The sequence below is a fragment of the Trichosurus vulpecula genome, chromosome 2 (genome assembly GCF_011100635.1).
Source record: "Trichosurus vulpecula isolate mTriVul1 chromosome 2, mTriVul1.pri, whole genome shotgun sequence".
Lineage (NCBI taxonomy): Eukaryota > Metazoa > Chordata > Mammalia > Diprotodontia > Phalangeridae > Trichosurus > Trichosurus vulpecula.
This window is the reverse complement of record NC_050574.1, coordinates 361,505,189-361,532,381: the sequence shown is the minus strand read 5'-3', so window position 1 is coordinate 361,532,381 and position 27,193 is coordinate 361,505,189. Positions and strand designations below refer to the sequence as shown.

At 38.6% G+C, this 27,193-nt stretch overlaps 1 protein-coding gene across 1 annotated transcript in view; it reads left to right on the top strand.

Moving 5' to 3' along the window:
* ZPLD1 (zona pellucida like domain containing 1) overlaps positions 1-27,193 on the top strand; it is a 74,945-nt gene that overhangs the window by 19,636 nt on the left and 28,116 nt on the right. The window contains exon 2 of the mRNA XM_036742450.1: positions 12,342-12,562. Within this exon, the coding sequence (XP_036598345.1) occupies positions 12,342-12,562 (221 nt within the window). The remainder of the gene's footprint in view (positions 1-12,341; positions 12,563-27,193) is intronic.

Here is a 27,193-nt window from a genome sequence, read left to right as displayed (position 1 = left end):
ATACAACTAAGTGTGTATCTATATTCTTCTTTCTTTGAAACAATTCTAATGAGAGCAAAGTTCAAACATTTCCCATCACCTCCCCTTCCATTTCCCTTCTATTGTAAAAGCCCTTCCTGGCATGTCTCTTTTATGTGTGAACACTTTCCCCATTCTGTCTCTTCCTTCCCCCTTCTCCTGAAGCATCCCTCTTTCTCACCCCTTCGTTTTAGGGAAATCATTCCAACATAATCGATTCATATCCATGCCCTCCGTCAATCTAATTTTCTTTTAACTGCTCTAATAATGATAAATTCTTAGGAGTTACATGTATCCTCTTCCCATATAAGAATGCAAATATTTTAACTTTATTGAGACCCTTTATGATTATCCTTTCATGTTTACATTATTACACTTCCTCTTGAGTCTTGTGTTTGAATGTCAAATTGTCTATTCAGCTCTGATGTTTTCATCAGGAATGCTTGAAAGTCCTCTACTTCATTAAACATCCCCCCACCTCCTGTCCCACCCCACCAAAGGATCACACTCATTTTTTTCTGAGTAGCTTTTTCTTGGTTGTAATTCTTGCTCCTTTATCATCCAGAATATCATATTCCAAATCCTCTGCTCCTTCAACGTGGAAGCCACTAAATCTTATGTGATCCTGACTGGCACCACAATATTTGAATTGTTTCTTTCTGGCTAAATTTTCTCCTGAAGTATTTTATTAAGTATTGTAGTATTTTACTTCTATTGAAGTATTTTCTTTTTGATCTTTGAGGTCTGTGATTTGGATATAGTAACCTTGGAAGTTGTCATCTTGGGATCTCTTTCAAGAGGTAATTGGTAGATTCTTTCAATTTCTATTTTGCCCTCTAGATCTAATATATTGGGGCAGTTTTCCTTGACAATGTCTTGAAATATGATATCTAGGTTCTTTCTTTGATCATGGCTTTCAGGTAGTCCAATGATTCTTAAATTATTTCTCCTTGATCTGTTTTCCAGGTCAGTTGTTTCTCCCATGAGATATTTTACATTTTCTCCTATTTTTTTCATTCTTTTGATTCTATTTTATTGTTTCCTGGCCAATTCTTTCTTTTCTTCAGTGAAATGAAATGCATTTCTGTACTCACCTGTCTATACTGTATTTTTCCTTTTTTTGACCAGTTCAGATTAGAATGAAGTTCAGGTGTTAGCTGCTTACCCTCCCCCCTCCTTCTTGTTTGTATAGACATCTACTTGTGTATGCTGAATGTGAAATAATTTTCCATGTCCTTTCTTTACCTTCTCCTCCAATGTGTTTCTTTCTCTTTTCTCCTCTCTTTCCATTCTTTTCTTAAGATCATTAGGATATGAAGCAAACTATTTTCTCTCTCTCTTTTTTGTTTCTGCTTTGTTTCTTCTTCTCATGGCTCATCCATTGGTTATAGTTCTTCCTTACAACTTGACTATTGTGAAAATATTTTTAGTGTGAAGGTATATGTAGAACCTATATTGGATTGTACTCTATCTTAGGCAGGGAGTGGGGAGGAGGAGGAGAGAAAATTTGAAACTCAAAAACTTGTGGAACTGAATGTTATAAACTAAAAATAAATAAATTTAAAAGAAAAAAAGGAACATTAGTATATAAGAAAACTACTCCTAGGCCTTGTCTAATTGGATTCCCTCTATGTATGATTTGGGGAGACATGCCTTATCTCCCTCACTTGAATGTAAGCAGTTTATCATTGTTTGTTCCTTTATCATTGTTCATGTTTACCTTTTCAAGTTTCTCTTTATTCCTGCATTTGAACATCAGAGTTTCTGTAATAGCTCTGGTCTTCTGATCAGAAATTGTTGGAAGTCCTCTATTTTATTAAAAATCAATTTCCACCCTATATCATTATACTTAGTTTTTCTGGGTGAGATATTCTTGGTTGTAAGTCCATATCCTTTACCTCCTGGAATATCATGTTACAAGTTCTCTTCTCCTTTATAATGGTGACTGCTAAATCATGTGTGATCCTGACTATAATACCATGGTACATTATTTCTTTCTTTCTGGCTGTTTGCAGTATTTTTTTTCTTTTATTTACATGTAAGATCTGGATTTTGGATATGATGATCCTGGGAGTTTTCATTTTGGGGCTTCTTTTAGGAGATCAGTGGATTCTTTCTAATTAAGCTTTCTATTTACAACTTATCTTTGTTCCTAAGAGATTGGAGAAGTTTTCTTTCAAAATTTCTTGAAATATAATGTTTAGACTTTTGTTTTTGGTCACAATAATATTTCTTATTGCCTCATGAAGTCACTGGCTTCTATTTGTTTGAGTCTAATTTTCAGAGTTTGTTGCTTGGGTGAGGTTTTGTATCTCTTGTGCCAAACTGTTCATTTCTTTTCCAATTCTTTTTTTCACTGCTCTCATTTATTTTCCATTTTTTGCCTCAAGCACTCTCATTCCATTTGTAAAAACATTTTTTTAACTCTAAAGAAAGAAAACAAAACCCAAACAAACCTCTTGTTTCATCTCTTCCAGCAAATCTACTTGAGTTTGTGCCCAAGGTATATTTTCCTTTGAGGCATTACTTGTAGATATTTTAGAGTCATTCCTTTCTCCTGCATTTGTGTGTTGAGCAGGGCTGTTAACAATAATAGCTCATTATGTAAAATTCTCTTTATTATTTATTTATTATATATTTATCATTTATTATGTATTTATTATGTGAAGGTCTCTTTTTTTGTTTGTTCATTCTTTCAGGCAACTTCTTGACCTTAGTCTTGATGTTAGGGCTAGTCTCTGCCACACTTAAAGAGAGAAGGTCTGAGTTGGTCTTGTTTCTGCTTTCTTTGACTTTCAAGTGTTGTGATCTTGGATCTCAGGACAGGTTGGGGACCTGCAAATTTTCAGTGTTCCTTGAGGGGTCTGATCCAGGACAAAGTCTAATTGCTATCCCCCTGGTTTGAGCTTTGCAAATTCCTGTTGTGGGTTTGCATTTTTGCAAGATGAGACTGCTGTTGACTCTGCCCCTATCAGCTCTGCTGGTTCAGAGTGACAGATGTTTAGGTTAGTTTGGTCTGGACTTCCTGCTCTGGTTATTCCTCTGCAGGTTGAGCTAGGTGCTGCAAATGAGGCCCTGCTCTGGACCTGGAGTCTGAGCCATAGTGCTGCTGCTGCTGCTGCTGCTGCTACTGACTTCTGAACTTCCCCCTTTCTCTATACACCACCTGGGACCTCCCAGCCTGTGAATGCCACTCTCCTACTAGGTCCCTTTCTCTGTGACCAGGAACTGGGTAGTGTGTAATGGAGCTACCAGTTCACACCTGTTCCCATCACAGTGCCCTGGTATGGATCTAGGAGTATCTCAATTTAGGACTAGGTCTTCTTGCCCTGGTACATAGCCTCTTCTTCTCTGTGCTCTTAGCTCGACTTCTCTTCTGTGTCTCCCTAAGCTGAGGTAGGCTAGACAAATGACTTGTGATTTTTTTCCTGGATTTTCCTATCAGGATTTGGTTTTGTGCATTTTCTAGATTGGCTTGGAGGAGTTCGTGGGTAGGAGCTCATGGCACTGCTTCCTATCACTCTGCCCTGTTGTTCCCTTTCTTCTCTGTTACAAATTCTATGATGGAATGGTCCCTTGTCTTCAAGGTTCCTGTTATTTCTACTTTAGCAACCAAATCCTCTTTGTTGGTCAGATGAGATCCAGAATAGTCTTCTGTTATGCTTACTCTTTTTTTGAGGCAACTGGGGTTGTGACTTGCCTGAGGTCATACAACTAGTAAGTATCTGAGGCTGGATTTGAACTGAGGTCACCCTGACTCCAGGGCCAGTGCTCTATCCACTGCACCACCTAGCTGTTCTACCTACTCTATCATTTGGATGATTAAATTATCAACCAGACAATTCACAAATTTGTCAACTCTTCTGCTTTGGAAGGACAGGGAAAGGAAAGATACAGACACAACATATGTAAAGAAATAGAGCATTACCGGTTGTAGGGAGAATTGATGTTCTTCATGACAATAATGTAATGTTTCCGTGTCATTTGTGATATTTACCAAATTCTTCATCTAATTCCTTTTCTGTCTAGGTCATTGGCATATCCTCACAATGATAACACTCTCCCCTCCCCGAATCCAGTGATCTTCACCCCAATTCTTTACTGTATATTTCTCCCCTCAGCTTCCTGGACTTTCTCTCACAAGTACATTTTTCCTAATATGCAATGCTGCTCCCCTTTTATCTATTCTTCTTTTGAATGAGGGATAGCCTCCTAGTGCAAAATTTCTGAATCCTATCCTACCAAGTCTCATTAATTAACCCATAAGATCAGATCTGCCTTCTTTTAGAGATTTTAAATTCGCCTTGTTTATTACCTATGCACCTAATGGCCATGCACTTTTTTTTATTTTCTCTTCTTGGTTATTTTCTCCCTAGCCCTTTTTTTTCTGCTATCCTTTTTCTTATCTTTTACCCACTACTTTATGTTGTAGTAGATTTGTTATTTATATAGGCAGTTTTTTCCTCTTCTCTTCAGTCAGTTTAAAACCCTTTTTATTAGATTTTCTGGTAAAAGTTGTTTTTTTTTCTAACCAGCTCTGATAAGCACAATTCTTCCCTTTGCCATGAGTTCATCATGCCTACATTTTAAACCATAGTTCATTAATACAAATCCCTTTTGGAGATATCTTCTGAGGCCCCTCTTCACTTTTTAAATCTACCTTTCTCTGCTTAATCTTTTACTTTCAACTGGCAGTAGTGTTGAGCATGTGAATCAGTGCTTCCCATCACCAGATGTGTGCTGATATTTCTCACCTAGCCAGTCTATGTGAGATAGTTCTCGTCTTTTCTTTTGCTCAGCCAAGATGAGTCTGGAACTTTTCAAATAGCTGGCTAGACACATCTTTCTTGATTGGATTGATCAATAATGTTTTAGGTAGCTAAGTGGCATAGTGGAAAGAATGCATACCTTGCAATCAGAAAGACCCGAATTCAAATCATGACTCAAATACTTGCTAGCTTTATATAATAAATAGATGTTGTCATATGCCTGTAGGAAAGTCACTTAATCTCTGTCAGTCAGTCAGTCAACAAACATTTATTTAGTTCCTACTCTGTGCCAGGAGCTGTGTTAAGTGAGGGGTATACAACAGAGGCAAAAAAAATAAGACTTTGGCCTCAAGGAGCTCATAATCTGATAGGTAGGACAAGAAATATACAAATATGTGCAAAGGAGCTATATACAAGATAAATAGGAAATGATTAAAAGAAGGAAGGCACTAGAATTAAGAGGTACTGGGAAAGGCTTCATGTAAAAGATGGGATTTTAATTGGGAGTTAAAGGAAGTCAGGAAAGCCAGCAGGCAGAGATGAGGAAGGAGATTCTAGGCATGCAGGACAGCCAGAGAAAATGCCCAAAGCTGAGAAATGGAGTGTCTTTTTCATGGAATAGCCAGAGGTCAGTGTCAGAGAATCAAAGACTATATAGTTAGGGAGTAAGGTGTAAGAAGACAGCAAAGGTAGGTAGGAAGGGGCTCTATTATGAAGGGCTTTGAATGCCAAACAGAGGATTTTTGTATTTTTTCCTGGAGGCAATAGAGCCCCTGGACGAGAGAGAGAGAGAGAGAGAGAGAGAGAGAGAGAGAGAGAGAGTGTGTGTGTGGTAGTGGGGGGGTGCTGTGTATGACGTGCTCAGACCTTTGTTGGTTGAATGGAGGATGGACTGGAGTGGGGAGAGACTTGAGGCAGGCAGACCCACCAGTAGGCTATTGGAGTAATCCAGGTATATGGTGATGAGGTCCTGGACCTGTGAGGTGGCAGAGTCAGAGGAGAGAAGGGGAAGTGTATGAAGAGGTGTTTCAAAGGTAAAATCTGTAGGCATTGGTGACAATTTGGAAATAGGGTGTGAGAGATAGTGTAGAGTCAAAGATGACACCTGGGTTGTAAGACTGAGACACTGGGAAGATGGTATTTGACATTTACTAGGGAAGTTAGGAAGGGGTGAGAGTTTGAGGATAAAAATAATGAGTTCAATTTTGGACATATTGAGTTTAAGATGTCTACTGGATATCCAGTTTAGGATGTCTGAAAGGCCTTTGGAAATGTGAGTTTGGAGGTCAACATAGAGATTGGGGCTGGAAAGGTAGATTTGAGAATTAGCAGCATAAAGACAGTAATAAATTCCATGGGAGCTGATGAGATCATCAAATGAAATAGCATAGAAGGAGAAGAGGAGCCTTGTATTTCAGTTTCCTCATCTATAATAAATTATTATTAATAGCATCTACCTCACAAGGTTATTGTGAGGCTGAAATGAAGCAACACATGTAAAGCCCTTTGCAAACCTCAAAATGTTGTACCAATGCTAGCTTTTTATTATTATTGAGGTCCTACTATGTGTAAAGTGTTATGACAGGCATTTGCGGCAGGATACAGAGACATAAAATGTGATTTCTGCCCGCAAGGAACATTCAATTCCCTTCTGTTAGGTTTTTTAAAAAAAACTAATTTATGTACATAGTCACTCTCTGGGTATTTTTTTCCATCTCTCTTTGGAGGAGCATATTACTGGGTTGTCTCTGTCTGTCTCTCTCACTCTCAGTGTCTCTGATTCTGTCTCTCTCTCCCCCTTAAATAGTATATTTTTTCTAATTACATGTAAAGATAATTTTTAATGTTCATTTTAAATAAGATTTTGAGTTCCAAGTTTTTCTCCTTCCTGCCTTCCCTTCCCTCCTGTTTCAACAATCCGGCTAGCAGCTTCTGTGGGGGTGTAAGATCCACCCAAAGCCAGCACCCAGAAAGCTGCTGGCATGCCGGGAAAGCACAGGTTCTTTTGATCTGCATTAATAAGGAAAGCAAGGTGAAGGGGTTGACAAGCTTACTTTAATCCAGCATACAGACAGCATTCACTTAGTTCAGGGGAAAAAGCCAGCACCCTGAACTTCAGAACAAAATACAAACAAATTACAAATATCAACAGACAGACCCAATACAATTCATAGTTACCAACATCTAGGTTTAGCCTGGGAGCTCGGAACAAGGGCAGGCCCAAAGTCATGCTCGCCATCACTGCTGCAGGTAGAGCTCCAACAGAGAAGGGGGATCTTCAAGCTATCTTCTCTCCTATTATAGAGTTTTCAACATCATCAAGCGTGTCTGAATGACCAGAGCCCAGGCTCTGGTGATTGGTTCTTGAGTTGGCCCCTCCCCTTAGGACCCTGGGAGGTTCACATCCACATAGATTAGGTTAACACCCAATAGGGCATGGCTCTGGAGTTAACACCTCCCCTTAGCCAGCCCCACCTTAGCCAATACACACCCACATAGGTTCCACACCCAATAGGGCTCTGGGCCTGGGGCCCAGCACCCAGCAAGGCTCAATGAAATACACTGAGCAACTCAAAGAAAACAAAGGCCATTTTGCTTACCAACACACCTCCTCCCTAAGACAGTAAGCAATTTGATATAGGTTATATATGCACATTCATGTAAAACATATTTCCATATTAGTCATGCTGTGAAAGAAGAAACAACAAAAGGGAAAAAAAAACAATGAAAAAATAAAGGAAGTGAAAATAGTATACTTTGATCTGCATTCAGACTCTATCAGTTGTTCTCTGTATGTGAATACCATTTTCTATCACAAGTGTTTAGGAAATGTCTTGGATCATTGTATTGCTGAGAACAGCTAAGTCATTCAGAGTGGATCATCAACATTAGTCTTACTGTGTATAATGTTCTCCTGGTTCCGCTCACTTCACTCAGCATCAGTTTATGTAAGTCTTTCCTGGTTTTCCTGAAATCCTCCTGCTTATCATTTCTTATAACACAATAGTGTTTTACATTACATTCATATACCACAACTTGTTTAGCTACTACCCAATTGATGGGCATCCCCTCAGTTTTCAATTCTTGGCCACCACAAAAAGAGCTGCTATAAATATTTTTGTACATGTGGGTCCTTTCTCCTTTTTCATGATCTCTTTGGGATACAGACCTATTAGTGGTATTGCTGGATCAAAGGATATGCACAATTTTATAGCCCTTAGGGCATTGTTCCAATTTGTTCTCCAGAATGGTTAGATTAGTTTACAATTCCACCAGCAATGCATTAGTGCCCCATTTTCCCACCTCTTCTCCAAGATTTATCATTTACCCCTTCTGTCATATTAGCCAATCTGATAGGTGTGAGGTTGTGGTACCTTAGAGTTGTAATATATTTTTCTTAATCAATAGTGATTTAGAACATTTTTTCATATGACTATCAATATTGCTAGATTCTCTTGAATTCACAAAGCCAATTCTCCCTTTGAGGCTTGGGAAGCCTCATTGCAAAGGGTAAGGAAAGCTCCTTTCCCCTTTCTCGTTTCTTCTCTTAGAATCTAGCGTATGCTGGCATTAGTGGAGTGGCAACAATCAGAGCAAGCGTTCTCTAAGCCTGTAGGCTCCATGGCTGCTGGCCCCTTCTCTCAGTACCTCTGACAGACAAAGCAGTAGCATAAAAGTTTGTCCTAGGAATATATTAGAAACGTGTTTAGATCCTTGCAGAGATGTGTTTTTTTTAACCTGGGACTTTTGTAGTCTTTTTTACTCTTACAACTTGGAAGTAGAATGACAAGGTAGACCCCCTTTCTCCAACCTGTGTAAGGAATTTTCCTATCTCTCATCCCTAGAGAGCAGATTATACCTGTTAATCTGGGCCAAGCATATGTTGGGTATTCAATGTTTTGTGAATGAATGACTTCAGTATAGGTAAGAGAATTGTTGTATGAAAAACCCCCAAACTCCCTAAAACAACAAAAACTAAACATTTTAGTTTCTAGCTGTACTCAAGTAAAGCTTATGTTTTGTTTTGTTAGTTTTCAATTTAAAAGCTAAAGTTGGGCAAATTGTCTGTAAGGGAAAATACATATATTGCTATTTCGGTTGCTGGTCTATAACCCCTGCTTATACTTGTCTCCTATTTAAAAGATACTCAATAATTTCCAAAACAGAGCACTTGAAAGAAAGAAACATTGAACTACTAAAATTTTTGATGTTTCCATCCCTTTGCCCTCATTACACAGTTTAATATTTCAGTATTACTCAAAGGAATATCGCAATTCAGGCCAGGCCTCGGAAATAAACAAGCTCATATAATTTAATTGCTGAGAGCCCCTGTGATTCAGTAACTCTAAAGCTAACTTCTCTGCCTCTGGCAAAAGAACAAAATCTTGCCCTTTTGCAGCTCTTTCTTCTTAAGAGCACTGCAAGGGGTAAAACTGCGCTTGGATGGCTACCCCGTGCATCTACCACCAAAAAAAGGTTTGACTGCGTAGGCACCTGAAAGGGCTTTAGCAATTTGAGTGAGCCTGGAGGGGAACAGTTTTCTGTTTCTTACTTTGTTGAAAAGCCATCATTTGATCTCAAGCTTTCAAATGGGATCAACTCCTGATAAGTTTGATTTCTTTCCACCAGAGATGACAATTCTTCAGTGATACAGCAGAAAACAGCAAATGGTTCAGAATACAGACTGCTTACCATTAGTTAAGGATTTCTGGATATCAATTTAGACTAATTATCTCCTCCTCATTTCGGAGAAGAAGAGGCTGAGATGGTACTGCCCCCACCCTGGCCCTCATCTCCCCTCGCCTGCACCATTGCAATGGCTTGCTGCCTGGTCTTCCTGCCTTGAGCCTCACCCCTCTCCAGTTCATCTTTCCTCATCTGGACCGTTGCAATGGCTTGCTGCCTGGTCTTCCTGCCTTGAGCCTCACCCCTCTCCAGTTCATCTTTCCTCATCTGGACCATTGCAATGGCTTGCTGCCTGGTCTTCTTGCTTTGAGCGTCAGCCCTCTCCAGTTCATCTTCCATTGAGTTGTCAAAAGGATCTTCCTAAAATACAAGTCTGCCCATGTCACCCATCATGTCCTGTTCCTCCTCTCCCCTCTCCCAATAAAGAAATTACCTCCAGAATCAAACTTAAACTCCTCTGTTTGACTTTTAAAGCCAGCTAGGTGGTGCAGTGGATAGATTGCTTGGCCTGGATTGCTGGTCCTGAGTTCAAATCCAGTCTAAAACATGTACTAGCTGTGTGACCCTTGGGCAAGTCACTTAGCCTCTGTTTGCCTTTGTTTCCTCATATGTAAAATGGGGATAATAATAGCACCTACCTCCTTGGGTTGTTGTGAGAATCAAATGAGATAATATCTGTACCTTGAAGCACTATATAAATGCTGGTTACTGTTACATTTATTATTATTTAATTCAAGATATATTGCAGTATTCATGAAAAGCTTCATGGGAGTATTGCCTGATAATTTCTGCCTTGGACTTCAGTATTTATTCATTACTGACCTCTGTTTCAAAGACATAGGGGAAAGTGAAGTACAGAGTTGACCGTAATCAAGGTCAAGCCAACAAAAATAAATAAAAACCTTTTCCTAATGAAGAAAAAAAAAACTCTTGGAGAAAGTAGAAAAGAGGCATATTTTTTCTCCCTTTGGCCCTCTTCAGTTATCTGATAGATGAAGAAAGCAAATAAGAAGTATTGTAAGGAGTCTAGTTTGGTCTGGCTTATTTCAGAGACTACTGTGGGCTTCAGAAACCTGGATATCCATGACAACCCATGTAGAACTGAGCAGAATATACTTTATAGCCTTATGCCTAACTCACTTGTGTGTGTGTGGTCATATTTATCATTGCCATTTACATAATGCATGTAGGTTTGCAAAATATTCTACATATATTATTTGAATTGGGTCTTTAAACTAGGCTGTGAGGTATTGAAGGTTTGAAATCCTCATTTTACAGATGATGATACTGAGGCTCAAAGAAGTCATACCCCTAACCATCGTTTGAAGTGGGATTTGAACTCAGATGTTACTGACTACAAGTTTAGCGTTCCATGTACTAACCCGTGCTGCCTCTCATGCATCCAGCTATGTCCATTTTTTTGTGTATTTTTGTCTTTGGTGTCACATTGGAGTCGCTGGGTAACACAGTGGGGAGAGTGTTAAGACTTGGAGTCGGGAAGATGTGAGTTCAAATCCTACCTCAGACATTTAACTGTATGACCCTGGATAGGACAATTAACTTCTCTGTTCCTCAGTTTCCTTATTTGTAAAATGAGAATAAAAGCACTTATAGAGTTGTGAAGATAAAATGAATTAACATGAGCACAGTTGCTTTGCAAACCTTAAAGCTGGCACTTGAAAAAATGTTAATTATTATGATTGTGGTGTTTGACACACTTTATTTCTAATGTGTATCCCCATAAGCAAAGTGAAATAAAGATTTGAAGAATTATGTAGTGAATTTCATCAATGTAAATAGACAGATGATCTAAATAATTTGAGTCTCCTAGGTCAGTTATTTCTCAAGAACTTGAATTGCCCACTCAATTTTCTATTTCAATGTACTTTTGTAGAGATAATGAGAAATTGCATTTCAAAATCTGGTAGCTAGTTTCTGACCTACTGGATATTTTGGAGAGAGCCATGATTTTATCAAAGAAGGTATTCCTTTCTCTATGTTGTAACTTCTCTACATCTTTTCCTTTTGTGACATTCTTGCTCTGGTTTTCCCATGAATTTTCCATAGAAAATGCCTTCTTCTTGTTCTTTTCATAACTTGGGAGTATAAATGTAGCATTCAGGCTTTTTTTCTCCTGTTCTTATTTACTAGCCAACCTCTACCTTTAACTCTAGTTCTATCTCCTCTATTTCTCTCTCTCTCTCTCTCTCTCTCTCTCTCTCTCTCTCTCTCTCTCTGTCTCTCTCTGTCTCTGTCTCATCTGTCTCTATCTCTAGAAGACATAGCTGGATATATATATGACTATATCTTTATGTTTATGTATTGTTTTCAGAATTTACATAGAGACAGATATATGAACAGAGCAACAGACTGGTTTAGTGGACTGCTTTAGCTGCATTTCACACTATGTAACATAATAACCATGTATTATTCATCCACTTTATTTTTCCAGTTTGGATGGTTAGACTAATCTTTTTTTTTAATTCATCTGGCATTCATTGAAGCTTTATAGTGTTCTGGGACTTGATGCAATTTATACATTGTCATCAGTGATCAAATGAGATCATACTTAAAAAGTGCTTAGCATAGTGCCTGACACATAGGAAGCACTATATAAAATTTTAGCTATTATTATTTTTATTGTTATTATTATCGACAAGTAGGAGCACTTGGAAAAACTCAAAAGCAATAGGGAATCCTTTCATTTCTACCCTGTGCAGGAGACTTTCTAGTATGGGGGGTTAGACCAATAATACAAAAATTAACTGAATATGTCTAAAAGTTGAGTATATAAATAACATTAAAAAACCCAATAGTGTTTTCAAATATGCACTGTTTAACATTCCCTTTCATATACTTTCATTTCAGCTGAAAGAGACATCAGTGTCTACTGTGGAGTACAGGCCATTACAATGAAGATTAATTTTTGCACAGTCCTTTTTTCGGGTTATTCTGAAACAGATTTGGCATTGAATGGAAAGCACGGGGATTCTCACTGCAGAGGGTTTGTAAATAACAATACCTTTCCAGCAGTGGTCATTTTCATCATCAACCTTAGCACCTTGGAGGGCTGTGGAAACAATCTAGTGGTAAGATTTGTCTAAAATTATGTCATGTCCAGGGCTAAAACATACCCCTTCTATTTTTTGTTTAAAGTGAATAAGAAGCCCCATCTGTTTTTACAGAAAAAGTTGCCATAAAATTAAACAAATCATTTCCCTTTGCCCATTTTAGGCCTCTTTCCCAAACACATAATCTCTGGTTGCACTAGCTAATAAACTATGGTACATACAATTTGGCACAAACAGATTTGGTTATATTACCTGAGGCCATATTTATTTGCCTGGTATATGACAGAGCTACACCATCTTTCTTGTTAATGTGTATCTCTTTATTGTCTAGCAGTAGCCATTCTTAACCTGTTGATCTGGCAGTCTGTCACACAGATAAGATTTATTGCAACATTGATAATACTGGAATAGTCACTAACTAGAGTTTCTGAGAATCCTGACTCAGAAGGGCAAATTATATGAAATATGTGAAATTTTCATGACATTGAATTTGAAAAGCCAAAATTTGCCCCTCTAGTAGATACCATCTACATATTAAATATAGTTGGATATTGAATTATCTCTTGATAATTTAGAACAATTTGAGTAATTTTTAAAGGCTTTAGCTATTCAGATAATTATTTCACCTCTCCTTTTGAATGTGTAGATTCAATCTCAAAGTAAGCAAAAGGAAAAAACAGGGAACTGTGAAGGCAATGTCTACATCAGCAAAAATTGATGATGCAGTAGATGGGTAATCTGATTTATTTGGGGAAGAAAGAAAGCTTTGGTCCAGGATTAAGCCCCTAATTGTCCCTACTTTACACATATCTCTGAAGATTTTGACGTAGTTTCAAGCTTCTTTTTTCTTTCTGAATTGTATAGCTATAGATTTTTACTTTTGGATGAACTTACTATTATTATTATATAAATGTATGTGTGTGTGTGTGTGTGTGTGTGTGTGTGTGTGTGTGTGTGTGTGTATGTGTGTGACAGAGAGAGAGAGAGAGAGAGAGAGAGAGAGAGAGAGAGAGAGGAGAGACCAGGAGAGATGACAAGAAAACAATGACGAAGTTAATTTTCCCTTATGTACAGGGGTTAGGAAGGGGTAAGGTCGTATGTGATGCTTCCAGATAAGAAATAAATCCAGATAGAGCAAGAAGGGTTATTTGGTCTTCCTTCTTTATTCTCTTCCAGTGCCCAGCTAGGACTCTATCCTCAAATATATAGCTCAGGTGAATGCCAACCGTTATATTTTTATTCATTAAATATTTATTATCTGCTGTTTACCAGGCACTATGTTAGGCATTGGGAATATAAAAACAACAATTAAATAGTCTATTTCCTCAAGGAGCTTACATTCTATTAGGGGTCTCCTGTATACAACCCCCCCCATATGGGTGTGTGTATGTGAATATATATGTATGCATGTATTTGTATACATACATACAAACATACATATGTTTATATATGCGTACATATGCATATATACATACATTGTATATATATATTCATAAAATAAATATAATATAATCTTAAGAAGAACCTAGGAGCTTGGTGGACCATGAAAGAATTCATATAGTGAGTGGTATCTGAGCTTAGTTTTGAAGGAAACAAGGGATTCTAGGAGAAGGAGGTTTTTAAGTTGTTCAGTTGTTTTTCATACTAGAAAGATGAGTCTTCCTGACCCCTGTCCTGGTGCTCTGTGCACTAGCTGACTGGGAGGAGGGAATTAAAAAGTAGTATATTTCAGACCTGAGGAAGAATCAGTATAAAAGCAGAGATTGAATGTGGTGTGTCCCAGATGAGGAATGCCAAGAAGGTCAGTCTGGCTAGATTTCAGAGTATAGGGAAAGGAATAATAGAGGACAAGTTTGAAGAAGTGTGTTGAAATGAGGTTGAGCTTAAAAATCCAAAGAAAGGAGTTTATGTTTATTCCTAAAGGCAATAAGGGTTAATTATAATATGAACAGACTTGTATATTATAAAAATCACTTTAATAGCTATGTGGAAGATTGAACCAAAAATGACACCAGTTGCAAATCTGTGTGAACAGAAAGGGGCAACTACATGGTGCCACAGTGCACACAGTGTTGGGCCTAGAATCAGGAAGACTGATGTTCCTGAGTTCAAATCTGGCCTCAGACACTAACTAGCTATGTGACCCTGGGCAAGTTACTTAACCCTGTTTGCCTCAGTTTTCTCATCTGTAAAGGGAGCTGGAAAAGGAAATGGCAAACCACTCCAGGATCTTTACTGAGAAAACCTCAAATGGGGTCATGAAGAGTCAGAACCAACTAAAATAATTGAATAGCAACATGACCAGAAAGATGGTGGCCCCTTTAAGAGAATTAAATTTAGGAAGTGGGGTAGCTTGGTGGGGCAAGAATTCTTTGTTGAACATGCGGATGTTTAGGTGGCTTCAGGACATCTAGTTTGAATGTACAATAGATAGTTGGAAATGTATAATGGGAGATATACACATCTGGAAACCAGTTACACAGAGATGAGAAGTGAACAAATGATAGTTAGTGAGATCACCAAGAGAAAGTACATAGAGAGGAGAGGGCCCAGAATAGAGCCTTGGAGTGAACCCCAAAGTAGTTTTATTATTTGGATTCTAAACCATAAAGGAGACTGAACAGTAGTAGTAAGGCAGGTAGGAATAGACCCCAGAGAAAGCAGCATCACAAAATACCAGAAAAGAAAGTCTATAAGAAAAAAGGGAGGGGGGCAGAACCAAGATGGTGCTGTGAAAGGAAGGAACTACTGGAGCTCTCTCACAAATTCTGTCAGATACATCTAAAAAAGTGAATCTGAGCAGACTTTAGAGAATTAGAAGCCACTAGTAGACTGAGGGGGTCGGAGTGCTGGGCACACAGAAAGGCACCAGACCAAGCCAACTGGGAACAGCAGAGGAATCCAGCCAGGGCGCTGGTCTGGGAGATGGCTGGGTGAGCAAAATGCCAAAGCAGGAGCAGGCCCAGGGTGGAAGTCCTGGCTAAGGCCGAGATCTAGCCCCAGGCTTTTCAGCCCAGGACAGGAGTCTGTCGGAACTACAGGAGACACCAGCAAAGAGCAAGCAGTTGCCGGAGCAGCTAACCCGGAGGCCTCCAACTCACAGTCTAAAGGTTTGAAACTCACCTTATTGAACTTCTGGGAGCCGTGATAGCCAGGTAAAATGGCTCTCATGCCTCCCTTGAATAAACCCAGAGAATACTCCCACAAAAGAAACAGAGGAGCCAGAAGTGGGACTTCAGTAGTGAGAGAGGTTGGGGAGAGGGCCCTTCCTGTCATGGTGGAAGGAGACTAGTTCAGGAAGAGAGGCATCACAGCAGTCCTCACCTGAGCAGAACAATGAGAATAACTGAGCCCCAGAGGGTGGAGCTAACAAACATCAACACCAGGATGCCAGATGTGACTTTGCATAGCCAGGGGAAGTGACAGACACCAGCACAGACAACAGCTGAGACCACCCATGCTATAGGGAAGTCCTGGGGAAGAGGAGACTCCCAGCAGCCAGACCACCCCTCCCCCCACATAGCACATAAAGCCAACGAACAGGCCCACAGATTCCAACACAAGAAACTTGGGACAGAGCCCCATGAGCCTCAGAAACAGAGATCCACTTTAGAAGCCAAGAGGAAAAAAAACAACTTGAAAAAACATGCTAAAAAGCCAAGGACCATTGATTCCTATTATGGAGACAGGGAAGATCAAAATACCAATTCAGAAGAGGACAGTATGAACACTATACCCACATCTGAAACCTCAAAAGGGAAACCTCCAGACCAAAAAGCATTTCTGGAAGAACTCAAGGAGGACTTTAAAAACCAAATTAGAGAGGTAAAAAAAAAAAAATGGAAAAAAAAAACTCAGTGAGGAAAACAAAAAGCAAAATAGGTGAAATGGTTGAGGAAAATCAGAATATAAATGGAGAAAATGTCTCATTGAAAAGTAGAATCAATCAAATGGAAAAGGCAATAGAAAAGCTAAAGGAAGAAAACAATACATTAAAAATTAGAATTGGGCAAGTAGAAGCTAATGACTCTATGAGACATCAAGAATCAGTCAAAATCTAAAAAATGAAAAAATAGAAGAAGACATGAAATATCAGATTGGAAAAACAACTGACCTGGAAAACAGATCCAGGAGAGACAATCTAAGAATTACTGGTCTACCTGAAAGCCCTGATGAAAAAAAGAGCCTGGACAGTATCTTCCAAGAAGTCCTTAAGGAAAATTGCCCCAAGGTTCTAGAACCAGAGGGTAAAATCATCATCAAAAGAATCCATCAATCACCCCCTGAAAGAGATCCCAAATTGAAAACTCCAAGAAATATTATAGCCAAATTCCAGAACTACCAGGTCAAGGAGAAAATACTGCAAGCAACTAGAAAGAAACAATTCAAATATCATGGAACTACAGTCAGGATCATGCAGGATCTTTTAGCTTCTACATTAAATGAGAGGAGAAATTGGAATATGCTATTTTGAAAGGCAAAGGAGCTTGGACTACAACCAAGGATCAACTATCCAGCAAAATTGAGTATAATTTTCAAGGCAAGGAGATGGACATTCAACGAAATAAGAGAATTCCAGACCTTTCTGATGAAAAGGCCAGAGCTCAATGGAAAATTTGATCTTCAAATACAAAACTCAAGAAAGACATAAAAAGGTAAATGGGGAAAAAAACCCTAGTAAGTCAATAAGACAAATTAGTTACATCCCTATATAGGATTATTTTGTTTTATATATCTTGAGAATACTACGGTTATTATGGCAATTGAAAGGGATATTCATAGACTGTGGGTTTCAGTATAAAATAACTGATATAATGATAAAAATATAATTAAGAGATATAAAGGAATGGTTCTGGGAGAAGAGATAAGGAGGTAGTAGAAAAAGGTAAATTACATCACATGAAGAGGCACAAAAACATTTTATAGTAGAGGGAAAGAAGGGAGGGAAAAGAGCAGTATTTGAGCTTTACTCTCATCAGATTTGGTTCAAGAAGGGAATAACATACCCTGATAAGTATAGAAATCAAACTTGTCCTACAGGCAGCAGGAGGGGAAAGGGGCAAGAAAAGGCAGGGGGTGGTCAGAAGGGAGGGAAGAAGTAGCAAGGTGAAAAAAAGTAAGATAAGGGAGGGGAATCAAGAGAGAGGTTAAAATGAGGAAGGTGGTGGTCAAAAGCAAAACTCCGTTGAGGAGTGGAAGGGAGAAGGGAGAAATAAAAGCATAAACAAGGGGGAAATAGGATGAAGAAAAAGACACAGACAGTAGTCATAACTGTGAATGTGAATGGGATGAACTCTCTCATAAAACGGAAGTGGATAGCAGAATGAATTAAAAACCATAATCCTACAATATGCTATTTACAAGAAACATATTTGAAACAGGGGGATACATACAAGGTAAAGGTAAAAGTCTGGAGTAGAATATATTGTGCTAAATAAAAACTAAAAACTAAAATAAAATAAAAACAAAACAGGGGTAGCAATCCTAATCTCAGATAAAGCAAAAGCAAAGATAGATTTAATTAAAAGAGATAAGGAAGGGCACGATATCCTGCTAAAAGGCACCATAGACAATATATGCATCAAGTGGTATAGCATGCAAATTCTTAGAGGAGAGGTTAAGGAGTTGCAGGAAGAAATAGATAGCAAAAGTATAATAATGGGGGACCTCAACCTCCCCCTCTCTGAACTTGACAAATCTAACCTCAAAATAAACAAGAAAGAAGTTCAGGAGGTGAATAGAATTTTAGAAAAAGCAGATATGATAGACCGCTGGAGAAAAGTGAATGGGGATAAAAAGGAATATACTTTTTTTTCTCAGCGGTACATGACACATACTCAAAAAGTGACCATGTACTGGGGCATAAAAACCTCACAATCCAGGGCAGAGAGGCAGAAGTAGTCAAAGCATGCTTTTCAGATCATGATGCAATAAAAATTATTTGAAATAAAGAACAATGGAAAAATAAACTAAAAATTAATTGGAAACTAAATAATCTAATTCTAAAGAATGAGTGGGCCAAAGAACAAATCATAAAAACAATTAATAACTTCATTCAAGAGAATGACAATAATGAGGGAACATAACAAACTTATGGGGTGCAGCAAAAGCAGTTCCTAGGGGAAGTTTTATATTTCTAAATGCTTACATGAATAAAATAGAGAAAAAGGAGATCAATGAATAGGGCATGCAACTGAAAAAGCTAGAAAAAGAACAAATTGAAAATCCCCAATTAAATGCCAAATTAGAAATACTGAAAATCAAAGGAGAGATTAATAAAAATTGAAATCAAGAAAACTATAAAACTAATAAATAAAACTAAGAGCTAGTTTTTTGAAAAAAAAAACCCAATAAAATTGATAAACCTTTGGTCAATTTGATTAAAAAAAGAAAGAAGAAAACCAAATTACCAGTATCAAAAATGAAAATGGTAAATTCACCTCCAATGAAGAGGAAATTAAAACAATAATTAGGAATTATTTTGCCCAAATTTTTGCCCATAAATTTGACAATCTTAGGGATATGGATGAATATTTACAAAAAAATAAATTGACCAGTTTAACAGGAAGTAAAATACCTTAATAACTCCATCTCAGAAAAAGAAATTGAGCAAGCCAGGAAAAAGTCTCCAGGAGCAGATGGTTTTACGTGTGAATTCTATCAAACACTTAAAGAACAATGAATTCCTATACTTTATAGACGATTTGAGAAAATAGGTGAAGGAGTCCTACCAAATTCTTTTTATGACACAAATATGTACTAATACCTAAGCCAGGAAGAGTCAAAACAGAGAAAGAAAATTATAGACCAACTTCCCTAATGAATATTGATGCAAAAAATTTGAATTAAATATTAGCAAAAAGATTGCAGCAACTTATCAAGAGAATAATACACTATGATCAGGTAGGATTTATTCCAGGAATGCAAGGCTGGTTCAATATTAGGAAAACTATCAGCATAATTGATCATATCAACAACAAAACTAGCAGAAACCATAATGATCATCTCCATAGATGCAGAAAAAGCCTTCAACAAAATACAACATCCATTCCTATTAAAAACACTAGTAAGCAGAGGAATAAACGGAGCCTTCCTTAAAAGTATAAATAGCATCTACCTAAAACCATCAAAAAGCATTATTTGTAATGGGGATAAGCTAGATGCATTCCCAATAAGATCAGGGGTGAAACAAGGATGTCCGTTATCACCCCTATTATTCAATTTGGTACTAGAAATGTTAGCTGTAGCAATAAGAGAAGAAAAAGAAATTGAAGGAATTAGAATAGGCAAAGAAGAAACTAAATTATCACTTTTTGCAGGGGATATGATAAGTTACTTAGGGACTCCTAGAGAATCAAGTAAAAACCTACATGAAATAGTAAACAACTTTAGCAAAGTTGCAGGATATAAAATAAACCCACCTAAATCCTTGGCATTCCTATACATTACTAACAAAGCCCAACAGCAAGAAATAGAAAGAGAAATTCATTTAAAGTTGCTGTAGACACTATAAAACATTTTGGAGTCTATCTGCCAAGACAAACCCAGGGCCTATATGAACACAATTTTTTTTAAATTTTTTTTTTTATTTATTTAACATACTTAGTTTTCAGCATTGATTTTCACAAGAGTTTGAATTACAAATTTTCTCCCCATTTCTACCCTCCCCCCCACTCCAAGATGATGTATATTCTGGTTGCCCTGTTCCCCATTCAGCCCTCCCTTCTGTCACCCCACTCCCCTCCCATCCCCTTTTCCCTTCCTTTCTTGTAGGGCAAGATAAATTTTTATGCCCCATTGCCTGTGTATCTTATTTTCTAGCTGCATGCAAAAACTTTTTTTGTTTTTTGTTTTTCAACATCTGTTTTTAAAACTCTGAGTTCCAAATTCTCTCCCCTCTTCCCTTCCCACCCACCCTCCCTAAGTCAAGCAATTCAACATAGGCCACATGTGTATCATTATGTATGACCCTTCCACAATACTCTTGTTGTGAAAGACTAACTATATTTTGCTCCTTGCCAACCCTTCCCCCTTTATTTAACTTTCTCCCTTGACCCTGTCCCCTTTCCAATGTGTTTGTTTTTGATTACCTCCATCCCCATCTGCCCTCCCCTCCATCATCCCCTCCCCCTTTTTTTTTATCTTCTTCCTCCTTCTTTCCTGTGGGGTAAGATACCCAATTGAGTATGCATGGTATTCCCTCCTCAGGCCAAATTTGATGAGAGCAAGATTCACTCATTCTCCCCTCACCTGCCCTCTCCCCTCCTCCCACAGAACTGCTTCCTCTTGCCACCTTTATGTGAGATAATCCACCCCATTCTGTCTCTCCCTATCTCCCTCTCTCAATATATTCCTCTCTCATCCCTTAATTTGATTTTATTTCTTGTAGATATCTTTCCTTCATCTTCAACTCACCCTGTGTCGGCTCTCTCTCTCTCTCTTTACATATATATATATACACATACATATATACATGCATGCACGTTCACTTGTATATATATATATATATATATATATATATATATACATATATATATATATACACACATAAACATATATATATATGCATATTCCTTTCAGCTACTATGATATTGAGGTCTCATGAATCATACACATCATCTTTCCATGTACGAATGTAAACAAAACAGTTCAACTTTAGTAAGTCCCTTATGATTTCTCTTTCTTGTTTACCTTTTCATGCTTCTCTTGATTTTTGTATTTGAGAGTCAAATTTTCTATTCATCTCTGATCTTTTCACTGAGAAAGCTTGAAAGTCCTCTATTTTATTGAAAATCCATATTTTGCCTTGGAGCATGATACTCAGTTTTGCTGGGTAGGTGATTCTAGGTTTTAATCCTAGCTCCATCGACCTCCGGAATATCGTATTCCAAGCCCTTTGATCTCTTAATGTAGAAGCTGCCAGATCTTGGGTTATTCTGATTGGGTTTCCACAATACTCAAATTGTTTCTTTCTGGCTGCTTGCAGTATTTTCTCTTTGATCTGGGAGCTCTGGAATTTGGCAACAACATTCCTAGGAGATTTCTTTTTGGGATCTATTTGAGGAGGTGATTGGTGGATTCTCTCAATTTCTATTTTGCCCTGTGGCTCTAGAATATCAGGGCAGTTCTCCTTGATAATTTCTTGAAAGATTGTACCTAGGCTCTTTTTTTGATCATGGCTTTCAGGTAGTCCAATAATTTTTAAATTATCTCTCCTGGATCTATTTTCCAGGTCAGTGGTTTTTCCAATGAGATATTTCACATTGTTTTCCATTTTATCATTCCTTTGGTTCTGTTTTATAATATCTTGATTTCTCCTAAAGTCACTAGCTTCCACTTGCTCCAATCTAATTTTTAAGCTAGTATTTTCTTCAGTGGTCCGTTGGACCTTCTTTTCCATTTGCCTTTCAAGGCATTCTTCTCCTCATTGGCTTTTTGGAGTTCTTTTGCCATTTGAGTTAGTCTGTTTTTAAGGTGTTGTTTTCTTCAGTGTATTTTTCAGTATTTTTTTGGGTCTCCTTTAGCAAGTCATTGACTTGCTTTTCATGGTTTTCTCGCATCCTTCTCATTTCTCTTCTCAATTTTTCCTTTCCTTCTCTAACTTGCTTTTCCAAATCCTTTTTGAGCTCTTCCATGGCCTGGGTACCAGTTCATGTTTTTCTTGGAGGCTTTTGTTGTAGGCTCTATGACTTTGTTGTCTTCTTTAGGCTGTATGTTTTGGTCTTCTTTGCCACCAAAGAAAGAATTCAAAGCCTGAGACTGAATCTGGGTGTGTTTTCGCTGCCTGGCCATATTCCCAACCAACTAACTTGACCCTTGAGTTTTTCAGCGGGGTATGACTGCTTGTATACTAAAGAGTTCTATGTTCCACGTTTGGGGGGGATGTGCCAGCTCTGCCACACCAGCACTCCTCCTTCCCCAAGAACCCCCAACCTGGACACGGACTTAGATCTTCAGCAGGCTCTTCACTCCTGCTCTGATCTGCCACTTAATTCCTCCCACCAGGTGGGCCTGGGGCCGGAAGCAACTGCAGCTGTTGTTCTGTAGCTGCCCCACCTCCGCTGCCCCTGGGGTGGTAGCCGAACCTGGAACTCCTTCCACTCCTGCAGCTTTTCCCACTAACCTTCTCCGCTGTCTTTGGTGTTTGTGGGTTGAGAAGTCTGGTAACTGCTGCAGCTCACTGATTCAGGGCACTAGGGCCCACTCCGCCCAGCTCCTGGTCTGATTGGTCTGAGCAGCTCAGGCTGGGCTCTGCTCCACTCCCAACTCCCAGCTCCGTGTGCGATAGACCTCACCCAGAGACCATCCAGGCTGTCCTGGGCTGGAACCCTGCTTCCCTCTGCTGTTTTGTGGGTTCTGCCATTCTAGAATTGGTTCAGAGCCATTTTTTATAGGTTTTTGGAGGGACTTGGCGGGGAGCTCACTGCTTTCCAGCTGCCATCTTGGCTCCGCCCTTCAGTGATTCATATGAACAGAATTATGAAACGCTTTTTACACAAATAAATTCGGATGTAAATAAATGGAAAAACATCAGTTGCTCATGGTTAGGCTGAGCTAATATAATAAAAATGACAATTTTACTTAAATTAATTTACTTATTCAGTACCATACCAATTGAACTACCTAAAAATTATTTTACATACATAAAATAGTAACAAAATTCATCTGAAAGAATGAAAGGTCTAGAATATCTAGGGAATTAATGAAAAGAAATGCTAGGGAAGGTGGCCTAGCCATACCAGATATTAAACTGTACTATAAAGTAGCAGTCATCAAAACTACTTCATACTGGCTAAGAAACAGAATGGTGTATCAGTGGAATAGGTTAGGTACACAAGACACAATAGTCAATGACTATAGCAATCTACTCTTTGATAAATCCAAAGAATCCAGCTTCTGGGCTAAGAATTCACTATTTCACAAAAACTGCTGGGAAAATTAGAAAATGGTAGGGCAGACACTGGGCATAGACCAATATCTTACACTGTATACCAAAATAAAGTCAAAATGGGTTCATGCTTTTTGAATAAAGGCTGATACTATAAGCAATTTGGGAGAGCAGGGAATAGTTTACCCATCAGATTTATGGGAAAGGGAAGAATTCATGACCCAACAAGAGATAGAGAGCATTACAAAATGCAAAATGGATAATTTTGATTATGTTAAATTGAAAAGTTTTGTATAAACAAAGCCAATACAACAAAGATTAGGAGGGAAGCAGAAAATTGGGAGAAAATCTCTACAACCAGTGTCTCTGATAAAGGCCTCATCTCTGAAATATACAGGGAACTGAACCAAATGTTTAGGAATACAAGTCATTCCCCAATAAATAAATGTTCAAAGGATATGAACAGGCAGTTTTCAGAGAAAGAAATTAAAGATATATATGGGCATATGAAAAAATGCTCTAAATCACTACTGATTAGAGAAATGCAAATCAAAACAACTTTTAGGTACCACATCTCTCCTATCAGATTGGCTAAAATGACAAAACAGGAAAATAACAAATGCTGGAGAGGATGTAGGAAAATTGAAACACTGGTGGAGTTGTGAACTGATCTTGTCATTCTGGAGAGCAATTTTGAACTATACCCAAAGGGCAATAAAAATGTTCATACCCTTTGACCCAGTAATACCACTTCTAGGGTTGTATCCCAGAGATCACACAAGTGGAAAAGGGTATTTTTGTATGTACAAAAAATATTTGTATTGGCTCTTTTTGTAGTAGCAAAGAATTAGAAATCAAGGGGATGCCCATCAGTTGGGGAATGACTGAACAAGTTGTGGTACATGAATGTAATGGTGGAATAGTATCGTGGTATAAGAAATTGGGAAGATATGGATTTCATAATAACCTGGAAAAAATCTATGTGATATAATGCTAAGTGAGTGGAGCAGAACTAGGAGAACATTATATACAGCCACAGATATATTGATTCTGTGATGACTAACCTTGATAGCCTTTGCTGTTCTCATCAATAAAAAGTTCAAAGACAACTCCAAAGGACTCATGATGGAGACAGCTATCTACATCTGATGGGGTTTAGACTATGGGAATCCCCTTGGACCCCAAAAGAATTTGGGTTCTATTTGTTTGAGGGGGGAATGATGAGGGTAAAGTCTCTGGAAACCCCCTTGAATCTGGAGTACAGTCTCTGGGAACCCCCTTGAACTCTCCTTGAATCTTTCCACTTGATCTGGCCTTGGCCTGAGGCTATACCTTACATTATCATTAGGCCCAAATCTCTACCTAGCCTTGCCCTTTATTATCCAGCTACTTCCCACCCTTGATACTATCAATATCCATGCCTTCAACTACTTCCCACCCTTAATCCCATTCTCTTGGTTCCTGGAGTATGACCTCATTCTAGTCCCTGGAGTCTGACCTCATCTGGGTCCCATCAAGCTGCTCCTTAGTCAAGACCCTCCCTAAATCCCTCCTCTAGTCACCCCAAACCACTCCTCAATCCTTCCCACAATCTGTGTGTATATGATCTCCATCTTGCCTACATGAAGGTTTTCAGATTCAATCTAGCTCAGTAAATTGAATCTGGCCCACTTGTGAAAACAGGCATCGCAAAAGGTGGGATTTCTTAAGACAACCCATTATGGTGAAACCTTTAATAAACTTTGTCTTTTTCCTTGGCTGAGAAGGCTTGAGTCGAATTCTTTCAGCAGGACCCAGTGTGTAGGTATTTTGGGGTCTTGAGCACCCCTAGAAACAAATGGTTCCCTACCATCATCATGTTTCTTTAACCTCTTCACATCCAGAGAAAGAACTATGGAATCTGAATGCAGATTGAGGCAAACTATTTGTACTCCTTTTTTTTTCTTTTCTCTCTCTCTCTTTTTTTTTTTTCAGTTTTGTTTCTTCTTTCTCATGATTTATTCCATTGGTCATAATTCTTTACAACTTGACTATTGTGTAAAGAAGTTTAATGTGAAGTTATATGTCGAAGATATATCAGATTCCATGCTGTCTTGGGGAAGACGGGGGAAGGGGTGGAAGAAAATCTGAAACTCAAAATCATGTGGAACTGAGTGTTGTAAACTAAAATTAAAAAAATCTTAATTAAAAAAAAGAAAAGAGGGAGGTCAATAGTGTCAAATGCTTCAGAGAGAGGTCAAGAAGGATGAGGATTGAGAGAATGCCATCAGATTTGGCAATTAAAAGACTATTGGTAAATTTTAGAGGAGAGTTTAGTGATGAGGTTAGAAATTACAGAGAATTGTCAGGTAGGTGAAATAAAAGAAAATTAAGGCAACAAATGAGTGTAGACTGTTTTTTTTTGGGGGGGGCAGTGTAGTAACAATCTTGCTAGCAGCTGCTGTGGGGGTGTAAGATCCACCAACAACCAGCACCCAGAAACTGCCAACACAGATTCTTTGATCTGCTTTACTAAGGAAGGTAACTTTAAGGGGTTAACAATCTCATTTAATCAAACATACGAATATCATTCACAGTTCAGGGGGAAAAGATCAGCCCCCTAAACTTCAAGGCAAATAAAAACATTAACAGACAGACCTTGTCTGATTCAAATCACAATACATAGTTACCAGTGCCAACTTCTGGGTTGCGAAGCTGGGGGGCAGTTTGCAGCTTGCCCAGAGTCTCAACACTCCTTTCATGAATGTGCCCCAGAAATCAAATGCCAAGCTCTCCTCAATTATATCCAGTTTGGAGCCCTGAGGTCTCTGACCTCACCCAGGCTGGGTCTGGGAAAGTTCTCCATCCCCAGGATCACATCATATACAAATCAATGACTCCCAGTTGTCTCAGTGCTGAGGAATACTCCAAGACAAAAAGATCCCACATTATCTACCCTGTTCAAACAAAGGCCAGAATCACTAAAGGCACTTAAGAGAAAAATAGCGAAAAGTCCCACCTTAATTATTGTTTGGGGGGGTGGGGGGGAGGCAGGGCAATTGGAGTTAAGTGACTTGCCAAAGGTCATACAGCTAGTAATTGTGTCAAGTGTCTGAGGCCAGATTTTAACTTAGGTCCTCTTGACTCCAGGGCTGGTGTACCATCCAGCTGCCCCTAGGCTGTTGTTTTTTACTTTATTTTTATTTTATTACATTTTTATCCCTGAGAGTTTGCCTGTGAAATGAGATGAGATATAGAAAAATAGCTTGAGGGAAGGGTCTAGTCAAACTTTATTTTTTTTTAAGATGGAGGGAAATGTGGGAATTTATGTAGGCAGTAGTGAAGGAACCAATAAGTCAGAAGAGATAGAAGATTAGAGAAAGGAGGTGATTTAAGGGTAGTCTACTAGAGAAGGTGGGACGGAGTGGGATCAGGGATATATGGAGAAGGATTAGTCTTGGACAATAGAAGGCTCACATCTTCATTTCATATTAGAGTAAAAGAGGGGTGTATGAGGTGTTCAGGGAGGACTAGCACCCCTGGTGTGAAGGCTTACTGGGTTCTTTCAGGGCTGCTCATTCACCTTTGGCATCTACCTCTCACCCAACTCTCACCTGTGGTTCCAAGAAGCTGTAGCATGTGCAGCGGCCACACCACATGAAACCATCTTGTCAGACAGGCTAAACCAGGCTGAGGGTAACTGATGGGCCTCAAACCCCTTAGTGAGTTAGTGGGGTGTCTGCCCCAAGTGTGTGAAGACTTCTGCAGGCATAATGGACAGA